Raw genomic sequence first — 12,146 nt, 5'->3', positions numbered from 1 at the left:
TCCGGGCTCCGGGGTGCCTCTGGTCCCTGCAGAATCCTCCCGTGGGGGGCAGGGGTGCCTGGTGCAGGAGACGTTACTCAGACCCCGCAAGAAGCTGGTCTGCATCCCTGTGCTAAAGGGACACAGGCCTCGCACCACCTGCTGGAGGGGACCCCACACCCCCCACCTGCCTTCACTCTTGCAGGAGTCTATTTGCATTGGTAATAATGTTTCCTCTTAGCAGGAAGGAAACCTGTCCCAGCCTGTGGTCAGCCATGAAAGGCATAAGGTGCTGCCCCGTGCTGGGAGCTGATTGAAACTGGTTGAACCTCCCATGGTTCTCCGGACAGCCCCTCTTACAAGCAAATTCTCAGACTGTGCCAAAGCACTGGGCATCCTAGCATCCCAACGGTCAGAAGGGACCTGGGGTTTGGGGCTGGTTGGGAGGGGAACATGTCACCAGTCAGCTACCCCGGCGAGGCCGTCATCTGGCTGGGCCCGAAGCCCCCGCTGCCTGGGAACACACAGCTCCTGGGGCAGGTACTCCGTTTCTGGACAGCTGGCAGAAAGTGCTCCCACCGCCCACTCTGGTTGTGCAGGACATGTCCCCGGAGAACATTCTCTCCCGCCCTCCTTCGGACGGCTCTCCTGTCGGCTTTTACGGGACATGGAGGCAGATTCCCTTGTGTCCGGCCTGGGCACAGCCTGCCATTCCGGTTCCTGCGCCCGAGCCACTTGCGGCCAGGTGTCTCTGCAGGTCCCCTGCCCCAGACCAAGGAGAACAGTAGATGCTGCAGGGCTCCCCAAGGACAAGTCAAGGTCAAGGCTTTTGCCGCCTCCCAGCCATCTGCAGGAGACCCTGCCGGGCGCTTTTTGCCTGTTTGTGAAGTACTCACCCCAGCGCGTCGAGTTAGCCAACATTCCCGCACCTCCCAGGGGGGGAAAGAGGATATTTTTTTCTTGCGGTAAGAACGTTAAAGGGCTACTCTCTTAGCGAACCTCCAATGCCCCAGACGGTATGGTCAGTGTGTTCACCTTCTCACGGGAGGCCTGGGCCTCTGACCCCCGTCACCCAGGGCCTCTGACCCCGTCACCCTGGGCCTCTGACCCCCGTCGCCCACTCCTCCTGTTTCCTTCATTTCCCGCTGCTTTACCGCTTGTCCTCATCTCGCCGGGGCCTCTCGTGAGCAGCCATGCTCTTTGCTCGACCAAGGGCCCGGCGTGGGCGCCACGGGGGTCTCACCCGCTATCATTTTCAGGGTCCTCCCCCCAGAACATGAGGCGTCAGAAGCATGTCTGGAAGAAACGAGTTTATTACAAATCAGTGAGATACAGGGTCTGAGAGTGCCTGTCCCAAGCTCTCCAGATGCTCCCGAAACATCAGTGGCATGAAAGCAAGGTGCACAAAGCAGGAACTAAGCTTTCTACGATGCTGCTTCGCATGCACTGGTCCCCACGGGAGACACAGAGGTTCGGGGGAACAATCCAGAGGGTGGAAATACATTGTTCCTAAGCGGGAAGGCAGCGGTGGTGGCAGCAGTCCTCCAGGCCAAACCACGACCTACGTCCTCTTCCTAGCTCTCTGCCCGCGCAGGGACAAGCACAGAGCGTGGCTGGGAAGACTGGCTGCTGCCTGCTCACGGATCTGTGGCATGGGTTCAAGGGAGAGCGCGGTCCCGCTCCCGGCAGAAGTGCCCTGGAGACGCGGGCGGGTCCGGGAGCTGCCTTAACCGGGGAACTTGGCCAGGCGGCGCCGAGCCTGGCCCAGCCGTGCCAGCCGCTCCTTCAGGAACTTCCTCTTGTCGCTGGTGTCACTGCGCTCCTTAAGGAGCCAGTTGTAGGTGTCCTTGTCCTGGAGCAGCTGCAGCATGGCCTTCTGCAGCTTCTGCCCGTACACTTGCAGGATGAAGTACTGGATGATCAGGGGGATGTGGCTGGAGATGCGTGTGGTGGCCTCCTGGTGGGGAAGAAGAGGTCACAGTCACCGTCACGGAGGGCTGAGGCGCCAACGGCAGCCTGTGAGCATCGGGCACGGCTGGGCAGGTGAACGCCCCCAGCTGGGCCTCCAACCCAGCAGTGTCCTCTGGGGAACCCCCGGTGCAGGGAGCGCCCCAGGCCCGACGCCGCCTCCCCCGCCCGGGAGTCCCGAGCACTCCTGTTCCTTCTGATCAGAGAGGATAAAATGGGCTTGTAAAGGGTAAATGCACAGACTGAGAACAAAAACTCCAATTTCAACGGATTTGCAGCTCTGCTGGAAAGATTTTAAGACTTGGTTTTTAATCCACATGAAAATTATTTAGCAGAAAAAAGGGCTGGGCTGTCAAAAGCCACCGAGGGGCGTCCTCTGCTGTGTCTGCGTGTCCCAAGTCAGTGTCAGCCTTCCTCCTCACTCCTCCCCGCCTCCTCCTTCCGTAGGCCCCACCTGTCACTGAACGCCTCCTGAAACACGCTGATGTCCCTTCCCCGGCCCTGTGCCTCCGTTCCTTCCTCCAGAAAATAGTGAGACTCTGAGCACCTGGCCCCACGAGACAGTTAAAAAGATTAAACAAGCTGAAAGGGAAAAGCTGGAAGAGAGGCCAGGCGTGGACTAGGCGCTCAGTGAAGGCAACCCGAGAGGCCATGCAGCAGAGCTGGGACACAGCTCTGGGCTCCAGGGTGACAGTTAGCGAGGGATGTGGCCTGCCACCACAGCACGCGGAGGGAAGGGGACAAGGAACCATCAGGAGATCCCCCAGACCGGCCGTGTTTGTGGGAAACCATCTCTCCAGTAATGGAGAAGAAATTTCTGAGTGGTGACAGTCAGCTGCCTTGGCCCTCACCTACCCACGGGGCCATTGTGCCAATCCCTGACCTGGGGACATCTGCACCAGGGAGTCAGACGGCTGCAGGGACACCTGCGTCCTGACCACAGAACAGCACAGGCCCTCGTGCAGCAAAGGGGAGTTGAGGACGCAGATGGGGTCAAGATCGTCAGCTGATGTTAAACTAGGGAGAGTATCCTCCATTTTCTGGAGGGCCGGGTGCAAAGGAGGGAGGCCGGCCGCAGATTCAGACGGCGGGCGGCCCGGCAGGAGGTCTGAGATGTGGCATTGTTGGCTTTGAAGATGGAGGAGTGGCCACGCACGGAGGACCCCGGGCGGCCTCCAGAAGCTGCACGGGGCCAAGAGACAGATTCTCCCCTGGAACCTCAAGGGGGAGCACAGCTCACTGAAACCTTGCTTTTAGCCAGGGAGGATCATACTTAAATGGAGAAAAGTATCATTCTCGTTAGATTCAGATAAGAGGAGGCTGCCTTCTGACTCCGCGGCTGTTTCCAGTCGCATTAAAAGGATCGGAAGCCGGAGCTCCAGGTGTGAAACTGGAAAGGGAAGGGGGAAAACGCACAAGAATCAGCTGCAGAGACCATATCGACAGCAAACAGAAGACGAAACGGAATATGTGTGCCCAGTCTACGCAAAGAGAGCGTTGAAACACGTCCGAGGCTGCCCCAAAAGGAGATCTTCAAGTGGAGACACCCTCGATGATATTCCTGGACAGAGAAATCTCCCATCATGAGGATGTCGAGTCTCCCTGGCAGACCGGTCAAGGAATCCAAGCGCCGTGAGCACGTCGGCCCCCCCCCCCCCCGTCTCATCCGGAACGGGATAAGCGAATCTGACAATTCATACTGAAATGAACAAACAAGAACGGGCGGAGCATTTCTGCCCAAGGCCAGGTGGGCCCACAGTTCTCAGCAGCATTATCCGGCCCGAAGGGGCAGACACGTGAAATGTGCACAGCCAGATGAGCGGATAAACCAGATGCGGTCGGTCCCTACGATGGAAAGTCACTCGACTCTAGAAGGAAGGCATTCTGGCAAGTGTAAGTGTCCCAGCAAAGACGAGCCCTGAGGACATTATGCCAAGTAAAATAAGCCAGACACGCAGGGACAGAGGTTGCACAGGTCTACTTACACGAGCTACCTTGAATACGAAAATCCACAGAATTGGAAGGTAGAATGGGGGAGGATCGGGGTGGCAAGAGGCGAACTCCGTGTGTCATGGGGATGAGATGCGGACCGTCCTGGAAGCAGGCAGGGGGTCAGCTGCACGACAGTGTGAATGTGCCTGAAGCCGCTGACCAGGACACATAAAGACAGTTAAGATGGTAAATGTTACCTGATGTATATTTTACCGCACTATTTGGGGATATCAGCTGCACTAAACATTTAAGACTTGTATAAAAAGCTGCACATGTAATCATGTCAATACCGACTTAGGAAAAGGAAACCAATAGAAGAGAATTCGGGATCTAGAAAAAGACCCCAGGACACAGAGGAGGAGGGTGACTGATTAAAGGCATATTATGCACCAGCAGGCCTGGCATAGGGTCTTCAAGTGATCGTTCAAGGACAACCAACAGCCATCGAGGGCAAGCCTCATTCTGGACACCGTGTAATTCCAAGTGGATCACAGTTTAAATATAAAAGTTGAAATGATATATTACTTTTAATGTATAGACTTTGTTTCTAAATCTCAGAGACAAAGGCCAGCAGCATTAGTGGAGACATTTTGACAAAAAGTTTGGAAGCCCCACAAGGAAATAACTATTAAGCCCAACTCAGAAATCTAGAACACACCAGCATGGTCTAAAACCACCAAAAAGAAAGTCACCAGGCAAACGAGAAACTCTAGGGTATTTGCACCACAAATCGCTAAGCTCTGAGACCCTGTTCTGCAGAGAATTTCTGCCGGAAGCACAGTTTCCTAAATAGGAGACAGAAATAGCTCTTGCGCTGTGAAACCACACCCCACCTCACTGTAGTAACAGAAAACACAACAAGAGCTTATGTTCGACCAGTCGCCATGTCAAGAAGCCAACAACTTCAGTGGAGACCAAACTGCCAAGTGCAGGCCGTCTGTGGGGGAGAATTCATCAATGTAACGGAGTGTGCTACTTTCGTAGATCACCGTGGCCTGGCCAAATCGCTCAGTTAATGCAATCAAATGCTAACTTAGATATTTCTAGATTTTGTAAATGTGTTAACATCTCCAGTCAGTTGACTCTGAGTAAGGGAGATTATCTGAGATCACAAGGGTGGGCCTCACCCAATCAGCTGAAGGCCTTAAGCGCCAAACAGAGATTTTCCTGAAGAAGAAGAAAGCTTTCCCTTGGACGATGTCAAGAAACCAGAGAAGGACCTCTTTTGGGGAGAAGGGAGGGCTCAGGACGGGGTGGGTGGGGGACATCGTCCACCATCAACTCAGTCTCCTCTCGGGATTCTGTCTGTGCATTGCCTCCTCTAAACAACTCTGTGAGGCCCACGACCAGACAGGGAGTAGGCGTAACTGCGGAAGAAGCCAAGGTGCATGGGTGCCTCCTGACTAGCCCTTCACAGGACTCACTCATGTGGGCACACGTCACAGCGTCTGCAGGCAATGGAGTCTGACCGTCTCTGTCCCATAGCAAGGGCATCTCCTGGGAGCCCATTAGAGACGCACAATCCTCACCCCACCTCACACCTGCAATCCACATCTGCATGACAGCCAGATCCCGGGAGACCTGCGTGCGCTGTCGAATTCGAAAAGCCTGAAAGCATCCACATACTGACTTGATGGAGATCTCTGGTAAACCGAGAGATGCCTATTTGCTTTACCTGTCCAGACCCTGACCCATCTCTGCGGCTCTCAGGTGGACGTCCTTCCCCAGCATGAACGACACTGCTTTCCGCATTCGTTGAAATGGACAGCAGCCACCAGAGCATGTGTCTCTGTGAGTCGCTTCTACTGGGAACACAGCCATTGCCCACTGACGTTGAGCAGAGGGTCCTACCCATGCTTATCTCACTGAAGATTCACAAGAACTGGGAGGAAATACCACTTTACCGAGAAGAAAGCTGAGGCTCAGAGAGTTCAATTAACCTGGCCAGGGCCACACAGCCTGTCCATACCAGAAGTGGGTGGCTCCGAGCCCCGGCCTCTGCTTACCTCTCTGAGGCACAATGTCTCCACGGAGCTCCCAGAAGGGCCTGGAAGACGAGCCGACCGGTGGTCACCGTGCATAGACCGGTAGGCCAAAGAGGCATTCACGAGACAAGGACACAGACTGAAAACCGGCCTTTGGAGGTGCCCACGGGCTTACCTGATGGTACGCCATCAGATGCTCAAAGATCTCAGACAAGGAGATGTTTACTAGAGAAAATTCTTCAGTGGTCATCATGCTGTTTATCTTCTGGTTCTTCTTTCCCTCTTCCGACTCCTTCTCTCGGACCCTCTGCAGCGCCCGCTGGTACACTTGGTCCTGGCAGTAGACGATTTGCTCCATTTGGAAGTGAAGGCGGATGGACTTCTCGGCTTCCTCTTCTAGCTCAAATTTAATGTCCTCAATTTTGGACTGCAGCAAGAGAGAAGCACAATGAAGGTCCCTCAGAAACAGATCACCGGCGCAAGGAAGGAGGTCCTCCGCAGAGCCCATGGCCAGCTGGCTCCCAAGTAGGCCAAGACAGCACCCCACACTGGCTTGTCTAGGATGGGGCTCCCACCCTGGCCGGACGCGGAACCTCCTAGGAGCCTGGACGCCCCTCCTGAAACCCAAACGGGCTGGCTTGTGGGCCCAAGGTCTCAGCTTCTGTCTTTCTCTTTGGGGGGGCTTTCCCATCGAATGAGGACTATAGGCCCCATCAGAGAGCTCGTGGGGATAAGAGCGGGGCCAAAAATTTAAGTCAGTTCAATTCTGCATGCTTCATGTCCCGACAGTCTGAAGAAACTGGCTGGGGCGTCGATCTCTCACACAGACAGGATCTGGACTCCCCGGAACTCACACTCAGGGCCACCAAGTGTGACGCGAAGTGCTAGGGGCACCCCAAGGCCCAAACATTTTCTTCCATGCTCATTCCAGAGGTCCAGGCAGCAGAAGTAGACCACCCCAAGCCCCCCAGCCTGTGCAAGGCCAAGCTCATCTTCCCAGCGATGCTGGGTGCTGGGGGGCAAGGTGTGTGTTCCCCCAAATTCACAGGTTGAAAGCTTAATCCCCAGTGTGATGGCATGGGGGGGTACTTTAGGGGGTCAGGCCTGGCCAGTGAAGCCCTTACAGATGGGGTCAGCGCCCTTGTAAGAAGAGACAGCAGAGTGCTTTCCTTCTCTCTCTCTCCCTCTCTGTCTCTCTGTCTCTCTCTCTCTCTCTCTCTCTCTCTCCTGAGGATACAAGGAAAAAGCGGCCACGACAAGCCATGAATTGGGTCCTCAGCAGACGTGGGATCTGAGCACCTCAGTAGGAGCCCCCCAGCCTCTGGAACGTGAGGGTTCAGTGACTATCACGTAAGCTGGCCAAGGCCACGCTCTGGGCCACGCGGGCCCGGGCTGAGCCGTGGGGAGCCCTGTTTCTGAGAGTGGACCAGGGAGGTGTGACTTCCTCCTGCCTCTTCACTCTCCAAAGACTCCGGGCATCCCTGCGGCTTCCACAGTGAGTTTCAAGGTTCAAGCCATTGTGATCAGAGGCGACGGGGTTCCCCGGGGACTATGGGTCTCCTTCGTTTGAGTGGTTTTGAGGATTTGGTTTCTATCCTCCGTCTCACTCGTTCACCGGCCTCACTGCTTCCGACCAGACCTCACCGGCAGGACCACCGGTCAATTCCACTACCGAGCGGGACTCTTCACTTCTCCAAACACCCAGTAAAGTTGAGACGGTCTTAATGCAAGAAATCTACTTTCCAGCATCAGGCTGACATTATTATTATTATTATTATTATTATTATTATTATTATTTTAAATAACATGCGGTCAGTTTTACCTTGGTAGTTCGGTAGAGGTTGAAAAATTCATCAAAGTTTGCTTTTGAAATACCCGTGAAGGCGGCCTGGACCATATCTGAGGAAAAAACAAGATTCATTCATCATCGCACATTGCCAAAAAAAAAAAAAGAGGGTGAAATATCCAGAAATGAAGTTTCCTCCCCTCCCTCCTGCCGTGTCTTCCCATTCTGGGACATACACGTGCCATTTTTGCTGGAGGCTCTCTGGCTTAAAGTCTCTGGTGTATTTCGCTGACATTTAAACTTTGCAGCCTGGGGCGCCAGGTTGGCGCAGGCGGTTAAGATTCCAGCTCTAGGGTGCCTGGGTGGCTCAGTGGGTTAAAGCCTCTGCCTTCGGCTCAGGTCATGATCTCAGGGTCCTGCGATCGAGCCCCACATCGGGCTCTCTGCTCAGCGGGGAGCCTGCTTCCTCCTCTCTCTCTACCTGCCTCTCTGACTACTTGTGATCTGTCTGTCAAATAAATAAATAAATATCTTAAAAAAAAAAAAAGATTCTAGCTCTAGGTTTGGGCTCAGGTCCTGATCTCAGGGTCCTGGGATCGAGCCCTGCATTAGGCTCCACATCCCACAGAGAATCTGCTTGGGATTCTCTCTCCCTCTGCCCATCCCCCTTCTTGTGCTTTCTTCCTAAAATAAATAAAATCTTAAAAAAAATTTTTTTTTCACCCTAAACAAAGATAGTTGTAAAGAAATATAATCTCTGGTAGGCTATAACTATATAAATATTTTATAGTAAGACACAGCACTGTCACATCACTGAGCTCTAAATGGCCGTGTTATTTATTTGAAAAAAAAAACACATGAATGTGGTCTTATCATCAGAAAATTTACATTTTTTAAAAAGATCTTATTTACTTATTTGACAGAGAAAGAGAGACAGCAGGAGAAGCAGTCTCCTGGGTGGTAGGAGTATCTCTAGTTCTAACAAGGTGACCCTTGGTGGGCCCTGGACAGTTTCAGAATGGGGGGCCTGGTCACCAGGAAGATCAAGCCTGGAGGAGAAGCCTGGAACTTACAGCGCCCCTTTGCCACCCCTGGGGAGGGGGGGAGGGGCTGGGGTGGAGCTGATAATTGATTATGTCTTTGTGATCATTGATTACACCTCCTTTAAATCCCCTAAGTGACAGGGTTCAGAGAACTTCCAGGTTGGCAAACACACCCATGGGCCAAGAGGATGGTACCCCCCGCCACAGGACAAAAGCACCCACCCTTGGGGCCCTCCTAGACCTCCCCTATGGATCTCTTTCATTCACATCCTTTACAGTAAACTGGCTAAGGTAAGTACATCCTTTAAAATAAATCAGCAGAGATAAGTAAAGTGTGTTCCTCATCCTGTGAGCTGTTCTAGCAAAGTATAGAGCCTGAGGAGGGGGCTATGCGAACTCTAATTAGTAACATGTCCATCAGAAGCATGGACAAGGTGGAGAGGTCCTGCGGGTCTGAGCCCTTAAGCTGGAAGATGGGTGCTAACTCAGGGTCAGAACTGAATTGAAATGTTGAACCAGAGAATTAATCGGGTTCTTGGGAGGTTAAGAAACACTGCAGGAGGAGAGCTGTGGAGGTCGGCACTGTGCAAGCCTTTCCCTCCCCTGGAAATAAAATGCCTAAAAGCAAAATCAAGAACTCACCCGTCACCGTGTGTAGCATATCCACAGCAGGCTCCTCCAGTTCTTTGATTTGCTGTTTTATGATAATCTCAAACGTCTTGTAATTGACAAACCCTGGCAGCTCTCTGCCACGATACCGATTTTCAAATTTCTCTATTTGTTTATATATAGCTTTGTAACCTGGAAAAGAAGGATTTGGAGTTATTTTACCATCGGAACCTTGGGTTTTTTTTTTGTTGTTGATTTGTTTTTGTTTTTTAATACAATATCATTCTGGACTTTCTGAAAACACAGAGAGGCAAGGGGAAAAAAATCAAATTTGATTTGCAAATGGAAAAAAAAAATCAGGGTTTGCAGTAAAAAAATGGATCTCAAGACCATTTTCCTGAAGTCATCTCAAGGCGGCAAGTGTGGAGCCAGCATGTGAGGTCAGAGGACAGTGAACCGTGGGAGGAAGGAAGGAATTTTCTCTTGGGGAAGAAATTCTATAGCTGTTTACCGAAGAAATTGTATCACCATCCAGAATCCGTGACTCATCACACATCCAAGTATCCACGTACAACAGCAGGAGTAGAAATTGTTCATAGATCAGAGGAGACAACAGAGTAACCAGAAACATCACATCACTGTTTGTTACATAAAACACTTTGTTTCTTCTTTATACTTTTGCAATTTTTAAAATTCTCAACAAACTGGACTACGGAGGATACTTCCACTGGTGCACGATGAGAGAGCTCTGGTTTCTCTTTTTGAAGAACTAACCAGGAATCGTGGTCTGGGTCTCCTCTTTTCGTCAGGAGAAATTTTCTCATAGGCATTTTTTTTTTAATCGTGATATACTTCACATACTAATTCACCCTAATAAAGTGTAGAGTTCAGTGATTTTTAGTGCATGAGGGACATGGTGCAACCATCCCCACCAGCTAATTCTCAAACACTTCCATCATTCCAAGGAACCCTGTGCCCATCAGCACATGCTCCCCACTCTCCGCCCCCTGCAGCCCCTGGAAACCACTAATCTACTTTCTATCTCTATGGATTTGCCTGTTCTTGACATTTCATATCAATGGAACCAAAGATCCTGGGGCTCTCTGTGTCTCACTTCCTACACTTAGCATGATGGCCTCAAGGCTCATGCATGTTGTACCAAGTTCAGTGCTCCATGCTTTTCCACGGCTGAGTAATAGTCCATGGTCTGCTGTCAAAGGCTGAATTGTGACTCCCCAAAATGGGTATATTTCAAGTCCTAATCCCTAGCACTTCAGAAATGTGATTGTGTTTGGAGATGGAGATGATCAAATCCCATCTGACTGGGGTCCTTAGAGGAGGAAAGCAGGACACAGACCCACACAGGAAAGTCACAGGGAGAAGGCGGCATCTACAAACTGAGGAGAGAGGCATCTGGAGAAACACGTGTTAGTCATCCTAGCAGGTGTGAGGGGGCTCTCCTGTGGATTTGGTTTGCGTCCCTCTGATGGCTAATGACACTGAGTCTATACCCGTGCCTCTGAGCCATCTGTACGTCTCCTTTTAGAGATATGACCACTCTAATCCTTTGTCAATTTTTAATTTGGATGATTTGGGTTTTTTTTGTTGTTGAATCCGAAGAGCTCTTTGTATATTCTGGATATGGGGCCCTTACAGACATGCGATTTGCAAATATTTCCTCCCGTTCTGTATGGGGGGGGAGGGGTGCCATTTGACACACACAAGTTTTTAATCTTGATGAAGTCCACTTTGTCTGTTATTCTGTTGGTCATCCATGCTATAGGCGTCCCGTCTAAAATCCACTGCCTATCCAAGGACATGATTCAAATCTACACTTTCCTCTAGAAGTTTTACCATTCTAGGGCTCACATTTTGGTTTCTGAGTCATTTTGAGTTTATCTTTGCATAAGGGGGTACTTAGGGGTCTAAATTCATTTACCTGCATGTGGGTCCCCAATGATTTGCAACTGATCATTTGTTGGGAGGAATTTAGCATCTTAAAAAAATAAGCTAATTTCTCATGGGCTATGTACTGTCATAAACTTGCTGAGGGATGGCTGCATGGGGGGCTGCCAGAGGTCATCTCCTTGAAAGGGACAGCAGTCCCTCCCCGATGGAAGATCACATCACACAGTGGTGTGCAGCCATCTGTGTTATGGGGTTAGCTCCAGGAGCCGCGCGGGAGCTGTGCGGATGGGGCGAGGACGGCTCCATTTTCCCAACAAGAAATGCTGTTATTAATCTCCTGCTGCCCTCTGCACCTCCTCCAAGGAGCAAGCAGGACTGAGAGGTAGGGCCTTGAATTGGGTAAAAAATGCATAAGGTATCTTCCTCTGTCCCAAGCACAAAGCCAAGAACAGAGGTCAAAGGGAAATTCTGGTCAGCAGAAATCAGTCATGGTGTGTCCTCCGCGGGTGTCGTCTGAAATCCACAGCTGACCCCTGCTGGCCCGAGCTCAGGCGGGTGGGCTGGGTCACGTGTGGTCTCCACGCCCTGCGCCCCGGCGCCCCCATCACCAGCGTCCATACCAACCGCACCCCCTGCCCCCCTGCAATCCCCCCTCCCACTCCAGCCCGCTCTCCAGGTCACCGGTGGCACCCCGGACTCACCTTTCTGGAACGCCTTCTCAATCACAGTGTTCCATTTGTGGAACTCGTTCCGGATTTTGGTAAAGAGCCGACTGTCATTCTCCCCCACTGACTCCTCCCCTTCGATTAAGGAGTTGATGTCGTGGCTAAAGGCATTAATTTTCTGCCAACAAGGAGAGCATAAGGGTAAGTGGAG

At 51.8% G+C, this 12,146-nt stretch overlaps 1 protein-coding gene across 2 annotated transcripts in view; it reads right to left on the bottom strand.

Annotated features, from left to right (window-relative positions):
* Positions 1-1,274: 1,274 nt before the first annotated feature.
* MX1 (MX dynamin like GTPase 1) overlaps positions 1,275-12,146 on the bottom strand; it is a 29,086-nt gene continuing 18,214 nt past the window's right edge. For both annotated transcript variants that reach the window (XM_059392382.1, XM_059392383.1), the window contains exons 11-15: positions 11,972-12,113; positions 9,396-9,554; positions 7,747-7,823; positions 6,100-6,351; positions 1,275-1,936 (exon numbers count right to left, since the gene is read on the bottom strand). In XM_059392382.1, coding sequence (XP_059248365.1) covers positions 1,706-1,936; positions 6,100-6,351; positions 7,747-7,823; positions 9,396-9,554; positions 11,972-12,113 — 861 coding nt within the window. In that variant the 3' untranslated portion in view covers positions 1,275-1,705. The remainder of the gene's footprint in view (positions 1,937-6,099; positions 6,352-7,746; positions 7,824-9,395; positions 9,555-11,971; positions 12,114-12,146) is intronic.

This window comes from Mustela nigripes, chromosome 2 (genome assembly GCF_022355385.1).
Source record: "Mustela nigripes isolate SB6536 chromosome 2, MUSNIG.SB6536, whole genome shotgun sequence".
NCBI lineage: Eukaryota > Metazoa > Chordata > Mammalia > Carnivora > Mustelidae > Mustela > Mustela nigripes.
The sequence above is the reverse complement of the archived record's forward strand: the minus strand, read 5'-3'. Positions and strand labels throughout refer to the sequence as shown.